At 41.4% G+C, this 25,406-nt stretch overlaps 2 protein-coding genes and 1 long non-coding RNA gene across 10 annotated transcripts in view; 1 reads left to right on the top strand and 2 right to left on the bottom strand.

Annotated features, from left to right (window-relative positions):
* Positions 1-475: 475 nt before the first annotated feature.
* On the bottom strand, positions 476-16,554 carry NFU1 (NFU1 iron-sulfur cluster scaffold). 2 transcript variants are annotated; one of them, XM_062597057.1, is made up of 8 exons: positions 16,463-16,554; positions 13,409-13,515; positions 9,815-9,950; positions 7,183-7,249; positions 6,207-6,321; positions 4,396-4,459; positions 1,931-2,105; positions 476-837 (listed from the first exon to the last, which is right to left on the bottom strand). In XM_062597057.1, exons 1-8 carry the CDS (start codon positions 16,507-16,509, stop codon positions 790-792), a joined length of 759 nt encoding a protein of 252 aa, XP_062453041.1. In that variant the 5' UTR covers positions 16,510-16,554; the 3' UTR covers positions 476-789. The 2 variants fall into 2 exon arrangements, with proteins under 2 accessions (XP_062453041.1, XP_062453043.1); XM_062597059.1 differs by lacking the exon at positions 13,409-13,515 and having other exon boundaries at positions 16,463-16,545.
* AAK1 (AP2 associated kinase 1) overlaps positions 13,427-25,406 on the bottom strand; it is an 86,468-nt gene continuing 74,488 nt past the window's right edge. For 6 of the 7 annotated variants that reach the window (XM_062597046.1, XM_062597050.1, XM_062597048.1 and 3 more), the window contains one exon: positions 18,823-25,402. In XM_062597046.1, coding sequence (XP_062453030.1) covers positions 24,258-25,402 — 1,145 coding nt within the window. In that variant the 3' untranslated portion in view covers positions 18,823-24,257. Of the gene's footprint in view, positions 13,516-17,539; positions 17,630-18,822; positions 25,403-25,406 lie in introns of those variants that run through there. The other variant, XM_062597052.1, reaches the window with a different exon arrangement.
* On the top strand, positions 16,175-18,874 carry LOC134152027 (uncharacterized). The gene is made up of 3 exons (XR_009960959.1): positions 16,175-16,370; positions 17,092-17,252; positions 17,524-18,874. It is a non-coding gene; the product is annotated as an uncharacterized LOC134152027 (long non-coding RNA).

Here is a 25,406-nt window from a genome sequence, read left to right on the forward strand (position 1 = left end):
CATTGCACATTCATCTTGAGGGTGGAATATTATGTTGAGAAATCCTCTTTTGCAAGTTTAAACAGACCACTAATGGGGACGAAACAATTTTACTTCTAAATAAACTAATTAGTTTCTCTAGTTACTAAAACTGATAAGGATCATCTTCTAACATTTATTTAAAAAGATAGAACTTTTGTAACAACTCACATTTTTTGTTTCTGTTGCTATTGTTTGCGCAGTGTTAAGGAGCAAGCAGGGTAGGTAACTTCACAAATGCGGCCAATATTACATCCTCTAAAATAAACAGTTCAAGTTGTCTATTATTTTCCACACAAAACTGACAGTAATCAAAACCTTTAAAAAAGGACTCCATAAAATTAACATTCCTGCATCTCCCATTTATAGAGCAAGGGCAGATATTCCTGCAAGCCCCATAAAGAGGTTTGGAAAAAAAATAATATTTCTATTGCACAAAAAAGTCAAGAAAAGTTACTTCTGTTCCCCTCCTTTTTATTTTTGAATTTTTTGTATGAAAGAACAATGGAGACATACATCACCATTTTTAAATACCTGTCATTTGTTTCTTAAAATACAGTGCAAAGCAGTTACACATAGACCAAAAGGATTCTTTTCTCAGTGCAGGAGATTTAATAAATTAGTGGACAAACTGCTTAAACTGAAGAAACATTTTCACAGGAAAAAGTGCAAGATTTTTTCTGAAAAGAAAGGCAAATTTGGTTGTTTCTCAGCACATGGCTAATTTACATACAGCAAGAGGTAAATACTTATTTGGCCATAGATGATAGCTCAAGTAGAATTTGCTTCTTTCTCCACGTCATCGTCGTCGTCAACAACCTGAAATCAAAATCCAGGAGTAGCGTAAGTAAGTAGTTTAACATTCTAGACACCCCACAGGATTACACACAGAATTTATTACATCAACCCTAATACTATTGAGGTGCTTAATCCTCGTGAGACTCAAGGAGAGAAGTAGTTATCTTGCTCAGTGACAATGGACACAAGAAAACAGTAAGGAACTTAAAACTAAAAATGCCACGAGGAGCTGTGGCTGACAAGAGGAGGCTGGTCAAGTTATTACAAAAGCCAGTAGAACAATCACTACAGTGTATCTTATTTTTATTGAGAGAACAAAAAAATTCCATGTTAGGGGATAAAAGCTTGTCCTTTATTATCGCAGCAAGTCCCCAAAGCACAAAGCTATCTTCCACTGGCAAACACAGAACAGCTACTTGTGAAGTAATCCTAGATCAAAATACAACAGTAATGTTTTTGAGACTAGAAATAAACAGTGCTTTTGAAACTATGTAACAGGAAAAAAAGGGGGACAGGGGAAGGGATACCAATTTTCCTGAGGCATGCTACTGGAGTATTTTTTAAATCAAGTTTAGACTTACAACAATTGACTGGGGGAGTGGGCAACCAGATAGCTCTAAGTAGCTAGAAGTAAGCTGTAAGAGCAAGTAGTAGTCTTGCTTTCTTCTGTTTCACCTGAACACAGGTTTTTACAGCTGGATCAATCTAGGAAAATGTACACTGTCCTCAGTTTATAATCCAGATACTCTGGTCTACCTTAATTCAATACTTCATTCTCTTCACACTCGATTTATAATCCCAGAACTGTACTGGGTATGAATTTCCAAGGAGGATTTTGAAGGAAATAGAGACATCTTCAAAGTGTTCAAGACTTCATGAAAAATAGTTTTTTTTTCCAGTAAATTAAAAAGACAAAGAACATATTATTAAATAAACTGTGCAGTACCAGAAAATTTTCTGAGTTGAGCACTACAGTACTCTTCATACTGCCGCATATAATTTGCTTAAAAAGATACAAGATCTTCTGCCTTGGAAAAAATGCATCTACACATGCTGTAGTTTTGTTTCAACTGACAAAGACCTTTTTACAATTCCTTTCTCCTATCTCACCCACCTGTTCCACACCTTCCACTTCAGGGATGTAGAACTGCAGCATGTTTTGTATTCCATTCTTCAGGGTTATGATCGAACTGGGACAGCTAGTGCACGATCCCTGCAACTTCAGCTGCACTATCCCATCTTCAAAGCCTTTATAAATAACATCACCGCCATCTTCTTGCACTGTTGGTCTGATGGAACACAATACCCAATGTAACATAAGTATGGCTGAAACACGTTTCATTCCAGACGTCTTTAAAAGAGCTCTATTTAAGATATCCAAAGAACTGGCAAGCTTTAGTAACTAAAGCCCTGTTTCCCTACTACCAACTGGTTCAGACTTCCAACAATTTGTATTTTGGTAGCCTCTCTCACATTCATGGCCACTGTCTTTCTATAGCATATTAAGCTAGAAACTTGAAAACACTACAGGACAGGAAAATGTTACTTTCCAAACGTCCACCCTCTATACTGTAACTTTCTGTACACTGAATGCAGTAACATATGAAATCTAATTTCTAGGGACAAGGGTGAGCACCTTAGAGGGGGGGGGTTGGATTCAGCCTGCAGAGTAATACTGATTTGCTTTGAGGTCCTCCTCAGTCTCCATGTGAGGATGCATGCCTCAGTTATGCACCAAAATCCAGGTGTCTACCACCCTGTAATAGATGCACATCCTATCACATTATGCAGATGTGCATCTGTTACATGACTAGGAATGGTGATTAAAAAGTCCCTGAGTGTTTCCATAAACAAATACGTAGTTCATCCTTGTTTAAAAAAGGGAGAAAAAAGTTCTAAATATTTAAAAGCCTAATCCTGTTAACTGATGAAGAAACTAGCATCACTTAAGATCACATCCCAGTACTACTACCATTTCTGCAGCTTGTACTCCTGTTGCCACCAAATACCCAGCATTTTAACTCCATCCCCCAGCAACATTTTTCCAGACCAAGTTAAAACCATCAAGTTACTCTAACAGAAGCTCTTTATACTGATTTCCAAAATAACTCTTTTGAGAACTACACTAACAGAATAATCTACAAATCCAGCACATTTATTAACTTACTGTAGCAAATTACCTCCATTGCAGAAAGCCAATAGATGTAATACATGACCAAAAATTCAATTTTTATTTAAAAATAAGATTTTTAACATGCTACAGTACCTTTCAAATCTCCATTCCTCCCACCTTCTGACTTTTTTGCTCATATTTTTGACTAAACAATAAACGTTCTGTATGCACCACTAGTTCATATATAACTTCTGTAAACTGTCCTGCTGTATAATGAAGTAAAATACACTGCTGCTACTATTCTCATCAACGGCTTCTTGGTCCAGCAGAAAAAAAAAGGGGGGGGGCAAGTAGTTCCAACAGAAATTCTGTGGGTTTTAAGAAAAGTCACAGAGAAATCTGAGGCTAACATACCATAAGGATTTTAAGTGACCACATACCCAGCAAGAGCGGGGCTTACTGAATGCTACTTTCTATCACGATTTTGTATAATGTTACACTTGGGTAAAGCATTTCCATGCTTAGTATACACATCAAAACACTTGGGGAAAATGTTTCAACTTATTTTTGCCTTTCTCCCTCTTTCCTTTGAGGCAAACTAACCCAAAACAGTATTTTAAAATAGATCTTTTAAAATTTTTGAAATTATAAAATATTATAAAAGCCCGAGTTCATGGCACCTTCTGGAAAACAGGAAATGAATTCCATGATTCTGACCCGCGTACAAGTTTCTGGTTACTGTAATTTGCGAGCTGGGGAAGAAGGTGCTATCAGATATAAGTCAACTTGAAAAATACATCAGGCATTTTTCACTGCATCCAGAATGTCATGTTTCTTATTCCTTTCAGTTCACTTTGTGAGGCAATTAATGAACATAAAAACATACTTCAGGTAAACAACATGATTCACTAGCCACTCTCGAGACTTCATTAGTGATCACAATATTCCAAATTCAAGCTGCGTCAAAATACAGATAAAATTGCACAAGAGTGTAAGGATAAAATCCATTGAAGCTCGGACAGTCAGGGAAAACTGCTAGTGTATCTTCCTTCAGAGTGAGACCAATCCAGAGTGTAATCTACTTTGCCTAAGTACTTGGAAGGACAAGTATAATGAAGACAGAGATGAATAGAACAGAGAAAAAAGAAAGAGGTTACCAAAGATTATTTCTGTTGTTTTCATTGCTTAGCAATGATCAGGTTAAATCCAGTCCTGCAATATTCTAAAATCACTTAGCAATATGGACTCTGTTCAGCACACACTTTGTTTAAACAGGAAAACTAGATAGAAAATTTTCAATTAGAGGAAACAATATTCGCAACTCTAGCCAGTTTTGCATTTTATAACCCCACGCTAGATCCTAAACTGTGAAATTAAAAACAACTCAGGAAAAAAAATGCACTGTTCTCCATATCATTCCAAAGCAAAAGCCTAACTCACTTCATCTAGCAGTGTTCCTAGTTTACCTTATTCTTGTGTCCAGCAGTTCTTTAATCATCAATACAACTTCATCATCTTCTTCTGATGGAGCTTTGGGGAAAAATAGAAAGGAGTTGGGGGGCAAATCAGACCACACGAGGAGTTTCATTATGGTTAATAACACTGTATCTATAGTGGCAGTATGAAGCAGTATAAACATTGCTTAGATGACTGAAACCAAAGGCCTAATTCAGAGTAAACACCTTCATCTGAATTACCCACAATGGCATCACAGACTTTCACTGACATAAAACAATGTTAGTTCACAGTTCTCCTCAAATACCAGGCAAAGGCTGTAACAGAGAACAGTAGTGCAACCTTTTCTGATAGGGAAAGCAGCACAGAAAAAATAAAAGCAACAACTAACACTGAATACGGATGCCTGGGTTAGGGAAGGGACCTTAGGAACGCTTTAGCAGCCCAAGTGTTCTTGGACTCACCCACATATGGTGAAAAATACAGGGCTCCACTGCCTAACCCTTCAGAAAAATACTAATGTGTATTGGGTAAGAAGTGACAGATTCCAGTTTACTAGAATGTCTCAATCCACATCGGTTCCTCGAATAGCCAATTGACTGATTAGCTCATCAGTATTTTTTCCTTTGGGAGGAAGAAATTATAAATGGCTGTTTTTAGCATTTCAGTATATAACTTCAAGTTCAGTGTCTGTCTTGTAGAATTATTTTAAGCACTTCTTTTTTCATCAAATAAAGTAAAATCTACATGAATATTAAAAGGAAATTCAGACATCATAGAGCAGAGAGGAATTAAATAATCACAATCTTCCTTAAAACACTGGGGAAAGAAAAATTGTAAGGTAAGTGGTGAATGAAAAAATAAAGGGCAAAAAACTCTCCTAGAGTTAAATTGTAAGCTAGTCTCAGTAGTTTCTACTAGAGTTTGGTAAAGAAACACAGACTCACATTTAATTAAGAATCTGAAAAAATGGCAATGAGTAGTATCATCAGGAAGTGAAATACCTCTTTAAAGAAGTTTGCAACCAAAGATCATAGCTTTCGCAGGACACTTGAGGGAAAAAAACAGGCTTTTACTTTTAAGTATGCCCCTGAAGTCTCGTAAGCATCTGACATTTTTAAAAATATCTTTTAAGTGGAACCAAAACATATAGCCTTAAATATTTCTATGTTACTCTCCACTATCACTGCAGACAGGCTTTCTAGATAGTCCTGTGGCCATCTTAAGCTATTTCTTCACTGTTATCTGCATATCTTAACATGTGTAGAGCACTTCTTAACAATACTTGTTCATGTAAGACCATAAACCCATCAATAACACATGAGCATTAAGCCTGGACACTCCTTTTTGATTTAAGAAGGGAAATGGAAACATTTACAGAGGCCCATTAAAAAAAAGGAGGGTGGGGATTTGAAGCAATGTTCAATAGCTTTGTAAAAGGAAACTCAATACTTGGGGAAAAAAAAAAAAAAAAACACACACACACACACACACACACAGAATAAAAGCACACCCGGATAATATGGTCCACACTACCAAAAAACGTAATTCAGCATAGCTCCTGTGAAGATACAGATCTATCATACTACGTTAGGTAGGAATCAGGCTTTATATTTGTGGTTAAGTAACTGTTTTCGACAGTTTATCATTTCTTCCATTAAAACATACCCATTCTGCGATTCCTTTACTATGTTAATGTTAGGGGCTTTCGCTTTAAATTCTCTTGTATGCTTTTCTGGGGTACAGATGCAGGATCTTCTGGGTATAGTAAGGACGAAAACCAGAAGACAACACTGGCCTCTTCCCAAAGAGTTCTATTTACCTGTATCTGTCCTAGGTGCCTCTTCAGTAACTACAGGTAAACCAGAGGCAAAAAAATCCATTATAGTTGCATAAATGTCTGGTTTCAGCAAGTTCCAATCAAGGTCTTCACTCTCCTACAAAAAACAGAAGAAAAATGAATACAAACAGAGCATCTGTCTCTCAATAATAAATAATAATATATTACATTGGGATCCTTCTTATGTTAAAAATAATGGGCACTCATATTTGAAGCATGGATTTGATTGCATAGTTTTGTAAAGTGTAGCCTGGTCAAAAAAGTTTAGTAAGATTGGATTTAAAATAGTTAATAAAAGGTTTCCTTGTTTGTAAGCCAAATGCTTAAAAAAAAAAAAATCAGCCACTAGCAACGGACATTGAAAAATAAAGTTTCCTAAATACACTATTTGACACACATTTTTGCCAAACTGTTTCAGAGACTCAATTCTGAATTTAGTTCCATTTGATTCTGAGCCAAAGTATCATTCACTGAATTGCCCTGTGGTCCCCATACAATGAAAACGTAACTGCACGATTGCTGCGCAAAGTCTTACTTCTGCTGATACGAACTCCACGCCTTAGATAAACACAACACTGCCTACAATGTACTTGATCCCAATTATTAAATAATTTGATCTGGAAGAGATCTCTGGAAGCTATCTAGTCCAACTCCCTGCTCAAAGACAAGCCAGGCTGAGCAGGTTGCTCAAGGCCTCATCAAGTAAAGTGTTGACCATTTGCAAGAGCAGATTGCAAACCACTCTGGGCAACCTGTTCTAGTGCTTATCCACATATGATTTTTTTTTTTGCTCTTCTATTTTACTCAAATTTTCCTTAATACCACTTGTGACTATAGCCTCTGGTACTTGCACTATGAATCTCCAAGAAGAGTCTGAATGGATCTTCTCTGTAATCATCTATTAGGTAGCTGAATAGCAGTTCATGTTTTAGCATATTTGAATCACTGTTCTGCTTACCTTTGTGACTGTGATGAAGTCTGGCCCAAAGAAAACACTTTTAACTCCTTCAATTCGGAATAACTGTCTAAAACAAAACAAAAGTGCACATTTCAACCAAACTCCTAAGAAGATTTATTTAATCAAGCCCAGAAAAAAGGTTCTAGAATATATTTCTAGAGAAAAAACAAGCACTTCTAAAAACAGAACCATTAAGAGAGACTAATTTGCTAATTTGCCTGCAGTTTAGCACCTTCTCAGTTTCACAAAGAGCCAGGAGATCTTGCTTTGAAGCTGTACATGAAGTGAAACTCACCACCTCTTACAGGACTTTAGGAAAAGGTAAGCAAAATAGCTACTCTCTCTCTAAATCTTTTTTTGTAGGCAAAATTATATTCTCCATATAAAAATCATCCTCAAAACCAGCAAGTATATAACGTTTCAGGTAAGACTGGTGCAAACACAAGGAGTGTTCCTAGATTAATGCATGAAATCAAAATAATGGATCTTAATAGAAGTTGCCCTCCATTTTCTTGGGAAAAATGGAAGACATCGCTATTAAATAAATGGTTGAGAGCTGAACAGTCCCAAGGCTTTAAGAGCAACTCATGCTGTGAGCAGTCTTCAACATTTTTTTTCATTCTTATGGTACATGACTAAGATCAAGTAAACATTTAAGTCTGATACTAAGCCACTTAAGACTGCACTATACAGCACCCACCACCTGGTAATACATTAGCACACATCCAAACCAACACAAAAACTGAGATAGGACAGTGAGCATACTTTTGACAATATTTTAATTATAAAAACGGAATGAGAGTTTAAAGACCAATTTCCACATATGCATAGGTAAAACCCAAGTAATTCAACTATAGAATAAATGAATGATGTTATTCATGAGGATTAAAGTAAAAAAGAAAAGAATCGTTAAATACAAGAAGAACCCAGAGTTAAATCCAGCAAAAGATTGTAATGACTGTTTTTAGAAAGAAAAGAGGAACATATTTTCTTTAGTTTACAGAGATGAAAAAAAGATATTCTCCTGAAGGAGTGAAAGACTAAAAAAGATGAACACAGGAATCAGAAGCATTATCACAAAGGTATGTGTGATGGAAAAAATGCCAGAAGAGATTTCACAATATCCATTTGAAAGAATTTCCACACGTGAAATAGTTTTAATAGTTGTGTGTTTTAAATAGTTGTGTGTTTTCAACCGACTGCATTTTAAAGTTAATTAATCAATGAAATTATGAAAATGCACTAAACTATCCAAGACCAATGAAACACTTTCCTTTGGAAAATGCATTTTCTATTTTAAAGTAAATGAGCATTCCAATTACAAAAACGGCCATTTGAGGTTTAACAATATATATTAATCATATAATTGTCTTCCATTAACCTGCACGACACACACAAGCAAAGCGTTCTTGCCATGGTACACACTTTAGCACATACATCATCTTTGATGAAAAGTCTACTTCCAGATATCTGTCTATATAAAGCCACTCTCTGACAGTTGCTTGCATTCTGCAACCTAATGTACTTTGGCATAATCAGATCCTACTGCTTCAGTAGTCTGACAACATATTTTGATGTCTTGGAAAACCTTTCACATTGCATTTGTTACCTTGAAGTCACAGAGCTTTGCTTGTAGAGGTGCTGTTTGCTCTCAAACAATTCAGCAAGAGCACTTTGGAAACATTACAGCTGTGTGGCTAATAACCCTATACCTCCTGGACAGCATCACATGGAATAGCTTCTATTTGCATGCAGTTCTTTCAGCATACACAAAGACGACATAAAATAGGATCTCTGGAGTTAACTTACTACAGTTCATAGCATTTCTGGATCTTGCCCTCCAACCAAAGCCTTTCCACCCATGTTCAGAGGTAGAGGAACCTTATTTTCAGAGGCTAATGTGAAAGCAGTAACAAAAATGCAAAAATAGTGCTTCCAAGCATTTCCAGAGAGACTTGTGATGGTGCTCCAAACCCCCTTTGCTCAAAGATGATAAAAGTGGATTATCTGCATAATCCACTTGGGTTATGCATTTTGATACTGAGAGTTGCAGAACCCAAGACATGTTGTAGATCAAGCCAGAAAAAGCAGGCCAAGACCCGCCAATATCTGAAACGTGAACTTTTTTCAAAGTCCGTTAGCCCTGAAGCTCAGGTTAATGTCAACATTTGCCAAATAAAGCAAGTTCCCAATTTTAAATGTATAACATTTGTGACTATTTAGTTTCCTACATTGCCTATTTCCTAACTCTGAAGAGTTGTACAATTTCCAAGTAACTACTCAAAGTAGGAGTCTTCTGACAGGAAAGGCTTTACAAAATCAGAGCAAGTGGTCTCACCAATCATACAGCATTTCTTCAAGATTACTGTGCTTTATTGCTACTTAATCCAGCTGCATGAACTAGATCATGAGGCATTCTGCTACAATATTGACACAGGTAGTACAGAAACACAGAAACATTACTTCAGTAACAGCAATCATTCCAGCTTCAATTTTATGCATGAGTAAGGCAACACGAAATACCAAATTCCAGCCCATCTGTTCCTGAACACTCAGTTATGTTTAAAACATCAGATGTAGACACACACCCCACGAAGGTCCCCCAAACAAATTTTGACAAGTTTAATAATACCTTGCTAAAGGTGAGCAAAATGCAGCAGCTGGTGAGGAAAACTCCATAGTCCTTGACTCCAGTACTTCTTTCCCTGGAATAAACTTTAAACTATTTGGATTTGGTGTGTCCTGAGTCTGAATAAACATGCATCTTACTGGAAATTAAAAAAAGAAAGTTAATGTAATCAGGCAGAAGCAGCTTAAGTGAAGAAATTCAAAGATCCTGCTTATTTAACAAGTCAAGACTATTAATGACCATTGCTCTGTGAAAAACAAAGAGCAGTCTGTGTAATGACACTTCCAAAACATGATTCAATGGGTTCTATGAAAGCATCTAAACATGAAGACTGATAAACACAGTCACTTTATCTTATAAGGAAAAAGCAGATAAATAGAACCTTGTCTTTGCTTCTCTTATTAAGTTTTATTACATTAAAAGTCTCCTATGCAACAGTCAATGTCAATTAGCATGAGGACAGTACTATCCTCACTCTCTCTCAAAAAACAAGATTTGCAACCTTCATTTCTCTGTTGTTTTTTTTTAATAGTCTTCAAATGCTGCGAGGTCCCTCTTTCAGCTTTATCACTTACTGTTCACAGCACAAAAGGATACGTATAGCTGGCTTTACTAACCCTCTCTTGAAGGTATGCACGATTTAAGGTTTTTTTCACTCTTCCAGAATTATCAAAACCATACACAGTAACAGTTCCAGCCAACCACACCCTGCTTGTAGTACTTTCACGGGGTAAGACATTACTGTAAACAGAAAATCTGCTTAGCTTTTCAAAGTTTGTATAGCTCTCTACAGTGGCTCCAATCATTTTATTTGAATTCACAGCTCAACTAGTATCATCTGTCCTCTAGAAACTGAACCTACCTAGTAATTTGAAGTAAAATTATCAGTATGTCACTGGTAAAGATGTTTGAAAGATAATGTTGACTGTATTTTACTATTTACTGAAGTTACTGGCAGAGCGAGGATCTTCTTTTAAGTGTTAGAAGAAAAAAGTTGGTCTTGAATAAAAATAAAAAAAAATATACATTTAATGGTGCACTTTTAATAGCATATTTTCCTGCGGACATGTCCACAGGGGACATCTAATATTCTACTGAAGGTAAATATCAATTAGAGACAGTCCCTCTTCTCTTGTTTTTCTTTCCAGGCACTACTCTCCCTGCATAGCTAATCACGCCATGAAATAGGCAATATTTGCTCTTCTCAAAGCAGCACAGTACATTCAGCAAACAAAAAATGCATTTTAAAAACAAAAATCCCCAGGAACTAATATTTATAAATAAATCATACCTGAGAAACAAGCTTACATTAACTTCTAAGATATATGATACAGAGGGATTTAAAACAACAAAAAGAGCTGACATTTTCATTTCCTCAACTGCCATTTTGATGACGACTCTCTAGCAGTAGATGACAAATCAGCCTATTTATAAACTGCCAAATTGCTACTGCAGGTGTCTGTCATGGTAACAACCCATTTAACTTGAACACACATTATGGCAAAGTACGCACATGCTACTTGTTTAAAGAAAAAAACACTTAGCATAGAAACGCTTATATTTTAACACGGAAAGTATAGTCCTGCTTCAACAAGCAACTACTTAGCTTTATCCACAGGGAAAGAACAGATCAATGTAGCACAGAAAATCACATCCAGTATAACAATGTAAATTAGAAATAATCTACAGGGGTGGATTTAGATGGTGTCATCTGAGTATGCTCTGTCAGTTTTTTCAAAGTAACACCAGCCACCTAGCATTTCTAAGACTCCAAAACACAAATGGATGTATCATCTCTCAGAAAAGAATCCAGGTGGGTAGCAATTGCATTTTGATGCAAAAGACAGTCTTCTGCAGTTGAAAATCCATTTCCTAAAACTATTTTTTTAATAATCAAACTGGAGTTCTTTGTAGAATCATGAATAAGCCAGCCAGAATTTATTATTCAGTAGCTGGTGTATGCCTGTATTTACATGTAACATCTATATTATTTCTTTCAATTCTCTAAGGAACACCATATGTACTTGGTTATTATTCCATTCTATAATCAACTCAAATAAGAAGAAGATAAATAGAGGCAGACTTCAGAAGGACATTTGCAAGAGTGGGTAAAATACTTGGATGACTAAAGCTTTCATTGTCTACCTGTTTAACTATGCGATTAAATTTGAAATGAAAAACCATGGAGCTGGACCAGATAGGATCGGGCTCCCCTGAAATCAAAATTTAAAAGAAACTGCTGCCTGAACAGACTCATTTAAGTAAAATTTCCATATGTGACTAATTCCATGCAACAGCACCTGCAGATTAGTTTTTTAACACTTCTTTTGCTACAGCACTGTAGAGCAGTTGCAAAAGCAGAATGATTTTCTGCAGCACAAGTTTGGGGGGAGAGGGGAGTTCGCTGAGTATGCTGCCTTATGAAAAACTGTACAAGCAGATACAATAAACCAAATCTCAGCCTTTACTCTGACAGGTTATCATCAAGTTACTACTGAAGATAATATTAATGGGGAACGTATCCTTTGACAGTATGCTACTGAAAGGACTACCTTTACTATATTGCATCATTTTTCTATTGAACAGAGACAGTGTTCTAAGTGAGAGCCTGAACTTCTCTGAACGCCTCATACACATTTTTCATTTTCTACAGACGTCTTTAACCCAAAGTAAAAATGCCAGATCAAGTCTGCATGACATACTCATGCATAAATTAAACTATATGCAGATCACTGAAAAGATAACATAAGCTAACAAGCTGGGAGGGCGGGAGTTATTTTATTAGTAAGATAGATTTGAATCACAATACACACACAAAAGTCACACCTTAACAACAATTCTATCAGATTCCTTATTGTTATCCCAATTTTTTTGATCATTATAATACTTTTTTAATTAGTCTATCATGTTAGTTTAGATTACAAATGTTAAATGGTTTCTGTTTAATTTTAAGTTACCTTATTAAAATTCTAGACAAATAGAAAGGAATTGGGGTAAAATGGAAAAAGCAAGATTTATTTCAAGCGTCTAGAATATATGACACAACTTGGCATTAAAATAGAAAGTTTGAAGTTCTGTTCTCATAAATGACCAGATACATACACTGGAACGTATTCAGGAGAAGAAAAACAAAAACAAACAAACAAGCAGAAAAGAAAGTATCTCAGCTCTAAAAATGAAAGGGTCTATCTTCATACTTGCAAGATTATACCCTAGATGGTCAGCAACTTAACCACACTGAGCTCAGCAGCTGAAGTAGGACAGAGGGTCTTTCATAAAGGATGCATTCACACTAAGATAGAATTTAAATAAGAAAGTGCAGCAAAGCCCAAATAGTATGTTTTGCACCAGCAAAGCTCCTTACAAGTCTTGGTAGCTGAATGACACAGAAAAGCACAGATAACGAAGTACAGAGTGAGCAATCCAGAGCAATCTTCTCTCCAAGCTCCATATGTGTTTGTACCTCATGATAAGACATCCAGAAAATTTTACCAAATTAAGATTTCAGAAAGAATATACTTTCATTATTACCACTAAATAAAAAAATCCCGTAATACATTCATTACTTATTTTCACTTATTTGTAACCTGTATTTACCTGTATTACGCAATACCACAGATGGGAGAAATGGTTTCTTTTGTACAAGGTAATGGAAAGACTGTTTGGTTGTCAAATTATGGTCTTTTAACATCATATGACAGAACCTAGAGAGAAATCACAATTTTAATAACAATTTCCAAATTAGGAGTTTGCACTCCTTCATTACCCGCAAAAAAAGAGAATTTCACAGGCTTCCCAGAACTCAGTAAGACACTCACCCACCTTCATCCTATCAGGTAACGTAGCAAACATTACAGGTTAGATTGCATTATGTCCCCTTACTTTTTCCCCTAGACTCCACATTTGTTGCAGAAGTAGAACAGATGGTCAGCGCTTTCTCTCTCAGATTTCACAACAAATTAGACTTAACTGTGTCACTTTCAATCACATAAAAGTTACACTAGTCTCCTTTGCAGTTACTAAAGGGAGGCAAATCACTTTACATACCTATAACAGAAAAGGATAAGCACCTCAGAGGTGCCTCTCTGTCTTCTCTTTGACTGTAACAAGAACCTAAAACTGTAGCTTGGACTAGAGGCCTCATTTTTAGATTACAGACAAGTGAGATGAATCCAACCCTAAGTATGTGAAGCTAAACAAAGGCCAGAATTTACTCCTATGCTCCAACAGTTTAGCTGATGGAATAAAAGACTCTTTTACATGTGACTTTTAGAAGATACAAGACTATTACCTGTTTATGGGTAATGCATTGGCTGCCCTTACACAAACAATTCTCCTAAGAGAAAAACTAACAAGACAGTATTTGGTTAAGAGACAAAAACTATAGAGTTTTTAACTATAGTTATACTTACTAATCTACACCTCACCTTTGTCTACTCCTATACCTGTATTTCTTCCCTTTTGTAAATAACCGAATTTGATATATTTCAGTTTAAGTATTAAGAAAGAAAAAGTAAACCATCAGAGAACTCAAGCAAGGCAGATCATAGGCCTAACTTTCAGAAGTTTGACTAGGTGCTTGCACATCTGATTTCTGTAATAGTACACACAGCCAATGACATACAGATACTTACTTTTATGTGTAAATTCCTGATTTATAACTAGTGAGAAACATGAAAATCTGAACAAAGGGACAGTCCAAACTCGAGAGGCAACCTTACTGTTCGCACTGGGCAAAATGAATACTACCAGCTTAGAATGTTTTAATAGTTGAGAAAATATCATGCTATGGGTTCAAGGTATGCTTGTGTGTAGGCCTTTCCCACAGGTCTAGAGAAGCCCAGGTATTTCAGAGGAAAGTAAAAGTTAGAAAATATAACCAAAGAACTCCATCATGTAGAAGATTGCTCGGATAAATATTAATACATAAGATTACTTATTATGTTTTCTTCCTTCTCTTCAGTGTACAGTGCAGGAAAAGTAGGTAAACTAAGTAAAACATATCTGCAGGGACTACTACAAAGCACAAAAGACAATCTGACCCTCTGAGAGAGTCATAAATTAGAAAAGAATCACACCTGGTCCCCAATTCCTCAAGCACAGGAGAAAAGCTTAATCCCATAACACTCTCCTCCAAGCTAGCACTGAGGGAGGCATGAACTCAGAAAAGGTCTAAATCATGCCACTTAGCTACTTTCATGTTCTTGGTAACAGGCAAAGAATCAACAATGGCATGTATAAGGATGGTCCCCCAAGGGAAAAATCCTAGTGAGGAAACTCCTAGTGAGTGAAAAATCTTCCTCCTTTCAGCTTTGGGGAGAAAAGGTGACTAAACTTTCCACCTCCACAACTCTGCTAAGAAGAGCCCACAGTCCATGCTCCCGCTGTATAATGGGAATGGGAAGAAAAAGAGATTTTTACTAACCGTATCCTAACTATCCGTGTGCAGAAAGAGAGAACTAAAAGGACAGACCCACCCTCTCGTTTTCTTTTCCCTTAGAGAACAAAGGAAAAGGACAAAAGTCCACTGGAATCAGTATCCATAAATGCATACATGCATTTCTCTAACTTTTTTGGTAACTACCTGTAAAAATACATGCATGTGACTACACACACGTACAAAAATAACTGTTTGCTACCTGACAAAAAATCTTTACACAGTGAAAAGGAGAGAAAAGCAAAATTTAACCCATTGTTACTAGACCCTCAATTAATAGAACTGAAATGTACTTTTGATGTGCGGGCCTTACTACCCGTGGGGCCAGGAGGTGAAATACCCCTCACTGCATGATCCTTGGTGTGGCTGAGGGCACATTTCCCCTCACAGCACAGCTCCTCAGCACACGTGGGGAGATAAATCCCCCCATGCACACTGCACGGTCCTTAGGGCGCATGTTTGTGCATGTGAACACCCTTCACTGCATGGCCCTTGGACCACGCAGAAGAGAATTACTCCTCACTGCACAGCACTTAGCATATAGAAGGGGGGGAATTTCTCTTCGTTGCACACGTGTAGCAGATGAATCATCTCTCGCTATAGGCCCCTAAACACACGTAGGGGGGAAATAACCCCTCGTTACAAAGCCCTTATCGCAGGTGGGGTGTGTATGTGGAGGGGAATTAACCTTTTATTACACGGCCCTGAGCACATGTGGGGGAAATTACCCCTCACTAGGTGACCCTTATTGTGCATGGGGGGAAGGAAAGGGGAAATTACCCCTCACCGCATGGTCCTAAGCACACGTAAGGGGGAACTTCCCCTCACTGCACGGTCCTTATCGCATCCGGGCGGTAGCTAGCCCTCCCTGCGCGTTCCTGATCACCACGGGGGTAACCGCCCCTCACGTCGCGCACCGGGGTGAACAGCCCCTGAGGGCAGCGCCCGCGGTACCCGGGCGCGGGATTAACGTCTCGCTGCGCGGCTCTGACAGCGCGGGGACGGAATAGCCCCTCACCGCCCGTCGGCAGTGAGGAAGAGGAAGAAATAACTTCGCCCTGCTGCCACCGAGACGCAAAGGGGAGGGACGAGGGGAGTCTGACGCGGCCGCGGCGCCGTGAGGTACCGCGCGGGGAAGGGGCGACGAGGGGAGGGCCGGGCCCGCTCCTGCCCGCCTGCGGGCCGCGGCAGCGCGCAGCCCCGCAGTCACCTACCGGCCGCCCAGCGCCGCAACCGCGCCGAGCCACCGCGCAGCCGCCATCTTAGCGCTCCTCAGGGCCGCCGGGCGCCGCGCGGCTGCGCCCCTCCCCCGCCCCCCCCTGCCCCCCGCGAGGCACCGCCGCGGCCCCTGGCGGCGGCGGGCGGGAAGCGGCGCGCGCGCCGCGGCGGCGCGTGCAGCGCGGGGCGCGCGTGTCGGGGGCTTGCTAGCTGCAAAGGGGTGCGTGTGCGTGCACGTGCGGGCGTGCAAAGGCACCAGCTGCAAAGAGGGGCATGGGAAGGACGGGGAAGGGCTGCAAAAGGAGGCTCTGACTGCAAAGGGGGGGGTTGTGCGAGGGGGCTGGTTGCAGAGGGGAGGGGTGCCTGCAAAAAAAAAGGGGGGGGGTGCAAAGAGGCTTGCAGCAGCCAGACCCCCCCCCAACCCCTTTACAAAGAGGGGTGCAAGGATGGTAGCTACAAAGTGGGGTGCGAGTTGTAGGCCCAGGCCTGCACCACCACCACCCCCCATTTTACTGCTCAGCATTAATGGGGCACCCAAACATTTATGCTCATGGAAACAGGCTCTTGCCTTCTACTTTTTTTCTGGGGGGGGGGTGGGGGGGGGGTGTTGGTGGTTTGTTTTTAGGAAGGGACGCACAGCACATAGGGAAGCCCCAGCAGGCGGCAGGAAATCCTCGCCTTGGTGGTCCTGAAGGAGTTGAAGCAGCCCCCGCTTGAGGAAAACCCACACGGAGCAGCTACAGAGACACAGGCGAAAGCCCACGCGCTCCAGGAAGGAAATACAAGGTTGAGCAGTGCTTACACCTCCGCTTACACCTGAATCAAAGCAAATAAAATACTTATTTTGCAGCATTTAGCCCTTCCTGGCCTTTTTGCCCCCATACGAAGGCACAGTGCCTAGCTCAGGTCTTGACGACTTTGCTGGCAAAGAGCCAACATTTCTGCTGGAAATAAACACCCTAGATAAAGTGAAATACACTCTTTTTCTAAGAAGCAGCTTAGTAAGACACCAAACCCAAGTTTAACCTTTTTTTTTGTTTGTTTGTTTTTTTAACAGATACTTTTTTTCTTACCAGTTTGGGCCCTTGGAGCAGCGAGGGGCATCGGCTGCCCCAGCCAAGCTCCTGGATCCGCTTTGCTTCGTAGCCCGGAAGCAGCAGGACCTGTAACGGAGACGGATTTTTAGAAACAGTCCTGGGCAGGGGAGATTTCAGCCGTTACGTTAACAGCCGAACTAACGACCTAACGCTATTCAAGAAGCATGTCTTAATAAACTCAAAGCCATTAAAAAAATTTTTTTTGAATCAGAGAATCAAACTCAGCCTCTTGCTCCTCTCCATCAGCTCTCTTGGATCACCTCTGGTTTCCCTATGCTGCAGAAATGAGGGAACAAGAGTAAATCCCTGGAAGTCGAGTTTTACCCTGGCAGGGAGACCGGTTTTAATACGGTTTTAATACCCTCAGGAGACCTTCGGGGAGAGCCACGTTGCTGCGTAGATCAAAATCTGCCTAGAAGTCATCAAGAAACTGAGAATTTAACCCTCTTCCCAGCAACCTACCAGCCACTCTGCCTGCAGAAAAAAATATTACTGGGTTAATGCATTTATTCCACTTGCAGTGTCTTGGGGGCAGAAGCTCTTGATTTTGCAGACTGCAGCCACTGCCTGTATTAGAGGCCGTGGCACTAGGACCAAGGCGAGAGCCTCTCTTGGGAAAGGGGAACATTTGCACTTTCTGCAAGATTAACACATCAGAGCTTGCATGTCTGCAACGGCTTCGTTTTCCCATTTAGTGCCACTATATCCCTGCCAACTTTGGACTGAAAGTCATTTCCATACCTCCTTACTCTATTACAGTTAATAGAATATAAAGTTCCTTTCGCAGAGTTTCCACCCTTCGCTTCAGTAATCGCTTCGTGTTCTGCTGGATTCGCTGTACCTCGGCACGCAGCCGTGCTCACGCAAAGCACGTCGTCCCCCGTCGCCCTGCCCCGCGCCTTGCCAAAACCTTTTCTCGGCAACGGTGGCGTCTGGCAGGGCCGTCGTCCGCGGGGAAGGAGTCACTCCGCGCGGCGCTTCCACGTCTGCGCGGTTCGAGGCCGCCGGAAAAACGGGGCTGTCCGTGCTGGTGCCCTGGCACCGCCAGGCTTCTCTCCGCTGGACTGGAGTATCCACTGCTAAGGAGACTCTGCTTACCGAAACAAGCTCGGTTCAACTTGGCAATTACCAGATAAAACAGTCGCTAGTGAATTCAGTACCTCAGTACCAGCGGGAAGAAACTCTAGTTAAAAAGCCGGAATCTTGGCATTCAGCAAACACACTTTCCGTGAAGAAGAGAAGAAACGCAGCAGAGAAGGTGCATTTTAATCAGATACGGTTTTAATAAAATGTACATGTTTACAACTTGAACATTTCTTCATAATCAGAAACATAGATGATCACGCCTGGAGTGCAATGCTTTACTCCGTTAATCTGCAAGTCGGAGGTATTTCCAATACCGCTAAGAATTACCCTAACAAAAACGCAGTTCAAATGAAACACCGGTCTTAGGACATGCAACCTAAAGTCACACGGAGATTGTTTGTCACAGTTAGCTGAGGACGGGGCTGCTTCCAGCTCAGGCTTCCTGCTCGGCGGAGACGGCGAGTTTCCTCCGCGTCGGACTTGGTGGTAGCGATTCCCCACCGGCTGAATCCACTGGTGTTTTCCTAATCCCAGTTCCTCACCCAGAACAAGCAGACGCTTAAAACAACAACAAAAAAGCCAACCCTCCCCTGCGTACAGTTACTTATCCCTTTGGGGGGGGAGGATGGGGGTCTGAAAGGGGGAAATAGCTGATCACTCGTTACCCCTCTAACATCGCGGGGGTGGTAGTCTAGGCACGCCTGACAAGATTTGCCCTACATAGGATGGGAATGACAGGCCACAGCTTATTATTAGGAACACTGAACAGCTGATCACATTTCAGGAACGCGTTTCAGAGCTGCAGCAAGATTACGCCGCCGAGATGCCTGCTGTAAAAACGCTTTGGAGTCTTTTGGTGTACAAAAAAGGCCTTGATTTTACACCACACACACACAAAAAAAAAAAAAAAAAAAAAAAAAAGAAAAAGAAAAAGAAAAAAGAAAAGAAAAAGAAATTCAACTCCCCAACGCAATGCTCTTTGGTGGAAGCTAAGTTAAAATAACCAATTACCTCTTTGGAGTGATTGAGAGTTTAGCAGTTACACAGATCTCAGCCTCGCTTGATTAAATCTGACCAAAGGCATGCTCCAGGCACCGCGGGCCAAGCCTGCTTACACGGCTGTGTTGCTGCAAGCCTAGTATCTCCGACGTGCTCCACGCATACCGGGCGTTACAGATTGAGTGTGCGCTGGCTTCGAGAGGCTACGATTGTAAACCTAACACTTCACCACACGTGACTATAGCACTGAGCTGGCTGGAGGGGAGATGAGATACAGTTAAAGTCTTGAAAACACCGCGCCAGGCTACGGGAAGGGCAGGTTAACACGACAGCAGCTGGTCCCCCATGCACTGGAAAAACGTATCAGCAGTGAAGCACAGAGAGCCAAGCCAGTCTCTCTCTCTCTCTCTCTCTTTTTTTTTTTTTTTTTTTTTTTTGCATGCAGAAACTCCGAGTAATCCCTTAGAAGGGACGGGATGTTAACTGCATGCGAGGTGAAGTCAGCAATGGCTGCAGAACAGCCGGTCCCTTCCCCCGTGCAAGATTCAGATTGTCACAGGAGCGACTGCTCAGCAGCGAGAAGGGATAACCGCGACCTCCGGCCAGCCACGTCTCCGAGGAACCCGGGCTGCAGAGCTCCCAGGAGACTGCAGGCAGAAGTTTAGTACAGCTTTAAAAAGATGAGAGCAGAGGGTCTGCTCAGAAAACTGACTTTTAAATGCCAAGCTTAGGCTACACTGCTGTTACTTGAAGAACCTTCCTGACTGCGTGGCAAAGAAACCAATAAGCATCGTTCTTCCAAGTGCATTGCAAACAGTAAACTTCATAAGCTATGGGAATGAAATCCCCGTTTATAATTCATCACGCTAAAGCTGCAGCACTGGCAAGGTAGGATTAGACAGAATACAAGCTGGAAATTAGAATGAGTTAGATTAAGTGGCATTAAAATTCAAGTTTGACTAAAGCTAAAGATGCATTGTCTCACAGGTCATATGTAAAGATTCAAACAAGCTTCCTTGCTTCCCCCCTTCCCCGCCCCGTAAACTTAAAACCATTTAAACACTAGTTGTATGCTGGCAGGATCACTAGCTTTTCTGAGCACGGTTAGCTTGCTCTTTGTGTAAAGTGCTTTAAGAACGTGAGCTGCCAAAACGCTAGCTGGAAATGCAGTCTAACCAGACCTGAATCAATGGCTTGCTGTTAACAGCGAGCTGCTCGTTAGCACATTCTCCCTTTCTCCCTTGCTGGGCAGTGTCCGACGGCTAGGTCCCAGTTACACACAGCTCCATCTCCACCTCGCCAGCACCAGCGGGAAGAGAGGAGCAAGGAGCTCTCGCGGCAGTGCGAAGGGGAACTGCCTCTTGCTTCCTTAACCATGTTTTTTTTTTTTTTTTTTTTTTTTTCTGCTAATTCAAGCAACCCAAGGAGTGGACGTGAAACACGATTGCGGCATTTGAAGCTTCACAGAATTATCCAAAAGCAACTTTTCAAGTAAAAATGAAAGAAAGGAAGAAGAGGCTGAATCCAGTTACCAGAGGTAATATCTTGAACACACATCTTATTTACATGCTTGCTGCACCTGCTAATTCCAGCGAAGCATCTCCCGACTCCACAGATTCATCCGCGCGCTGTCAAGGTCTGACCTGCCTTCCATCAGCTCCCCAAGAGCACCTGACAGCTCGGGGCCAAATCCTGGCTCCTGGCTGCATGCGGGGCCATGACACAGGCTGCACGTTGAAATGAACTGGGGCCCTCAAGCTCAGTCTCCTTCGTACCCCTCGCATTTCACAGTTTGGTATCACTGTCATTCTCAGCATCTCTCATCGATCCAATCCGGCTGCAGCCTATTTGGTCAGTTGCTTTCAGGTATTTATTAAAACGCAGTTTCTCAGGAGAAAGCCAGAAATATCTTTACACTACTTTCTATTTTCCACGGCTGGTGACAGAAGAGCACAGGAAAAACCCTCTAAACTACCAATGTGTACTGACACTAACTCCAGCTCAAAATGTGGCAGACCAGCTCCATACAACGTGACCTGATCTGGGCTCAGCAGGTCAGCCAGCAACTGAACCGTGCAGGCCAGCTTGGCCTCCTTGCTTTCAAACATTGGCCCTTCCTACCCTCACGGCTTTCAAGACTTTAATGCAAGTTCTCTCTTACTTTCAGGCAATCCCAGTGTCGAGCATGCCCATCAGCAACATTTGGCTCATCTCTTGCAGTTGAGAGAGATTTTGAAGAGGAACAGAGTTTGAGGACTGGAAAGGAAATACCAACTAGTGCAATATCTTATATATGCAATAGGGTAAGCCCGATTTGCACATGCTCCGCTAGTCATCTCCTGGCGGTCAGGATTTTTCCATCCATCCTCCCCTTATGCTGCTCAGCCTAGAAGTCAGCAGTGAGTCAGCCCCAGACTGCATTCCCCTTCACGTGCAATGTTGTGCTTTGTCTGAGCACACTTCAGATGCATCTTTAACACGCCCATTGAGATCCTCTAACGCCCGTTATTTGGGCATCAGACCAGTCAAAGCCATAAACGTAGGTAGTGTCACTTTTTTCCCCACGAGACTAGACTGAATTCTGTTTTCAGCTGCAGAAGCTTTCACTAGTGCAAAACCAGTGAATTTAGATGCATGATCTCTGACCCTTCCTTCCCTTAGCCTGACAGTACTCTCATAGTGCTTTCTCTCTGAGCACTAGCCCATCAGAAAGAGGGCAAGACAAACCTGCTCCATAGACAGCCAGAACTGATCTCCACAGCCTACCCATTGCCAAGAATTCCCCTGTGAAAGCCCAGAATGCTCAAAGTCACTTCCAAAGGCATAATGTGTCCTTGGTCTTCACTGCAAGGCTCCAGTTTGCATAACAACAATCAAATTCACAGTGGAAACAGCCACAGCAAGGCTTTTAAGAGACTTGTCGAGAAACTACAACAGCAATAGGAGTTCTTCCATAGACGTCAAGCCCTTAAAAATAAAATGACCACCAAGATTTTCCTGGGAGATGTTCTGCAGCACTGACAGAGAAAACAATACTACATGGCAAAGGCTCATCAGCAACTGTGAGCCCCCAAAGTCCCTATATCTGGGTATTTTGAAAGTCAGTCCACACTTATGTATTGCATTTGCTGGCCAGAAATAGCAGTTTCAAGACACCTTATGCTACAAGGGGTTTTGAAAAAGGAAGAGGGGAGGATTCACTCCCTTCTCTCTATCTTACACCACCAAAAAGGGATAGGCGCAAAGTCTGCTTCGCTTCAGCCCAGCTACCAGCCCGTGACAAATAGTTGGAGAAAACCTTCAGGACTATGTTTCCTCCAAACACAATCTTGGGGTTCATCACATCAGTGACAGAAGTGATAACAAGCAGGTGTCTTTAGGAGCATGGCAGGAAGTAGAGTATTTCTAGAGTAAAGCAAACATTACCAAATGGAGTGCAAGTAGATTTTGTTTAGATTCATCTTAATCGACAGAAAAACCAAAGGCAGGTTCTATAAATATAGAGTCAAGTTCTCTGCTAGTATAAATCAGTGTAACTGGATTGCAGCCAATGCTGAACTACACCAAATGAGGTATGTAGGATGAGGACCTCTATCAAGTTGTTTCCATAACATACTTTTCCATAGGGTCTATTTTAATACTGTAACAACGCATAGCGCTCTCCTTCACAACACCACAGGCAACATTTCAGGGTCCTACACTTTGGCATAAACCAGACAGGAAATACACATGTAAAAGTTAAAGTTCCTCCTGATCTTTTTCGATTTTCCAAATAACAGTAACAGTTTCAACTCATGCATCTGAGACATTTTGCAAGACAAGCGATTGAAGGCACTGTAAGTCCTTCCACCAGCTCCTCTGGGCTCCCAAACAGGCCCGAGGGCAGAAGCATCTCCACAGGTTACAGAGCACAGCGAGCGAGGAGACTTTGCACACAAGGCCAACGCTCCTACACAAACCTCGTACCAAGTATCGACTGCACGGCTTACGCTCGGTGTGCCTATAACCTACCAACACGCACATAATTCATGACAGAACTACTCTCAAGCTACAGCTGCCAGGTTAACTATCATCACCAGCAACAGGAATATTCTACCTTGATCTCTTCCAGAAGTTCCCACTGGGGAGAAAGAAGTCACGACAACCTTTTAACCGTAAAACAGTTTCCTTGTTTTCTTTCCAGAGCACTAGCCAGTCCTGCTTGACTTGCTCTGTAATCAATAAACACAGTAATTCATCTTATAATGCATTTCTCCAGCCACAGCCAGAAAGTACAGAACACTATTGGTTTGGAAAAGCATCTAAAAATAAGGGTGGGGGGTAGAGGGATGACAGTGAGAGGCGAGAGGTAAGAAGTAACTGAAAAGGATATGAAGATCCTGAGAGCCAGGCATTCAGACTAGCTAACATAACTTAAAATGGTTCAACTCTGTATCACTGCAAATAAAATTCTGACAAAAAGGGAGGGGGAAATATATATATATATATATATATATATATATATATATATATATATATATATATTGCTATGTTGTTCAATTCAACTAAAAGGTTCAAGGTCCTATGAGAGATGGTTCTGGCAGAAGCACACCTCCCAGCTCACAGCAGATTAAGGCTTTTGCTTTCCTGATTTGGAAGGAAAGGGTGCTGAAGCAAAAGGATCCCCACTAGGCAGCTCCGTAGTCCTGGAAGACAGAGAAGCAATAGAGACGGATCCTGCTATAGCCTGTCTGTTTGTCTGAGAAACCACTTTGTAAGCAGCTATAGGTTTCACCTCGAGACCCTGTCCATCTTCTGGACTGTAATGACGGGAATACTTTGACAAAGACTGTGGACGGAAAGGCTTGTTAACCATTGAACCCAGGATGGCTTCCTGGGGGAGTGCATGTCCTCCTTGGTTTCTCTCACTGGGCGTGCCACCATGCTCCTTCAGCACACACGTAGGAGGGCTGCTTTCCTGGGTCTCCATTGCTCTTACGGAAGAAGGTGGAAGATTAACTGGCTGAATAAACCCTACAGAGGGATACTGAGATCTAGCTGAGGCAGTGGACCCATGCATTGCTGCATCCAGGCTTTGGAACATAGGATTAATCACATGCTGGACATCGCCCATCTGGCTTACAAAAACAGGTGATGTGAATGGTTCCTTAAGAACACTGTGAGAAGTCAACTCTTCCATGCTTTTCCTTTTAGTGAAAGGCGCTCTCAGAAATACATCCGTCTCTTCTGGGTGTTTAAGAGTCATATTGCCCTTGGAGATGAAAGGAGCTTTGGTAAAGACATCCACCTCCTCAAGCACTTTTCTCGAGCTTCGGAAAGGGGCCGTGGCAAAAACATCCGGTTCATTAAAAACCTCACCGGTGTGCAGCTGGAAGGCAGGGAATAGCGTCTCCCCTATTATATTCTTGGAAGACTGGGAGCGGGAGTCTTCTTTGGAAGCCTCACGTCTTTCCTTCGGCACAGACTGCAACTTGCAGGTTTCCTCCTCCTCTTCTGAATCCATCAGCAAAGGCCTGGACCCACTACAATCCAAAATATCTCCTTCGTGATCTGTCCCCTCTCCTTCACTGCTATGGAAGGAGCTGTTGCTTGAAGGACCATCTCTTGCTAAATAGTCCAAGTCAGAGTTGCGCTGAGTTTTCACCTCCAGCGTCTCAGACTGACCCTTGTACGAAGGGAGTCCATCACTGCCAGAGTGCCCTTTACAGAGCTCAAGAGCTACAACCGGAAATAGGGCTGGATCCCTCTGCAGACCTAC

This window comes from Rhea pennata, chromosome 28, assembly GCF_028389875.1.
Source record: "Rhea pennata isolate bPtePen1 chromosome 28, bPtePen1.pri, whole genome shotgun sequence".
Lineage (NCBI taxonomy): Eukaryota > Metazoa > Chordata > Aves > Rheiformes > Rheidae > Rhea > Rhea pennata.

What these genes read in the sequence shown, in the direction of transcription:
- NFU1 (XM_062597057.1), bottom strand. Translation starts at nt 16,509, where the DNA reads ATGGCGGCTGCGCGGTGGCTCGGCGCGGTTGCGGCGCTGGGCGGCCG. An exon ending in ACTTCATCACAGTCACAAAG is followed by an intron (nt 6,322 to 7,182) that starts GTAAGCAGAACA and finishes TGTTTTTTGTAG; the next exon opens with GAGAGTGAAGACCTTGATTG. An exon ending in CTGCTGGACACAAGAATAAG is followed by an intron (nt 2,106 to 4,395) that starts GTAAACTAGGAA and finishes GTGTTCCATCAG; the next exon opens with ACCAACAGTGCAAGAAGATG.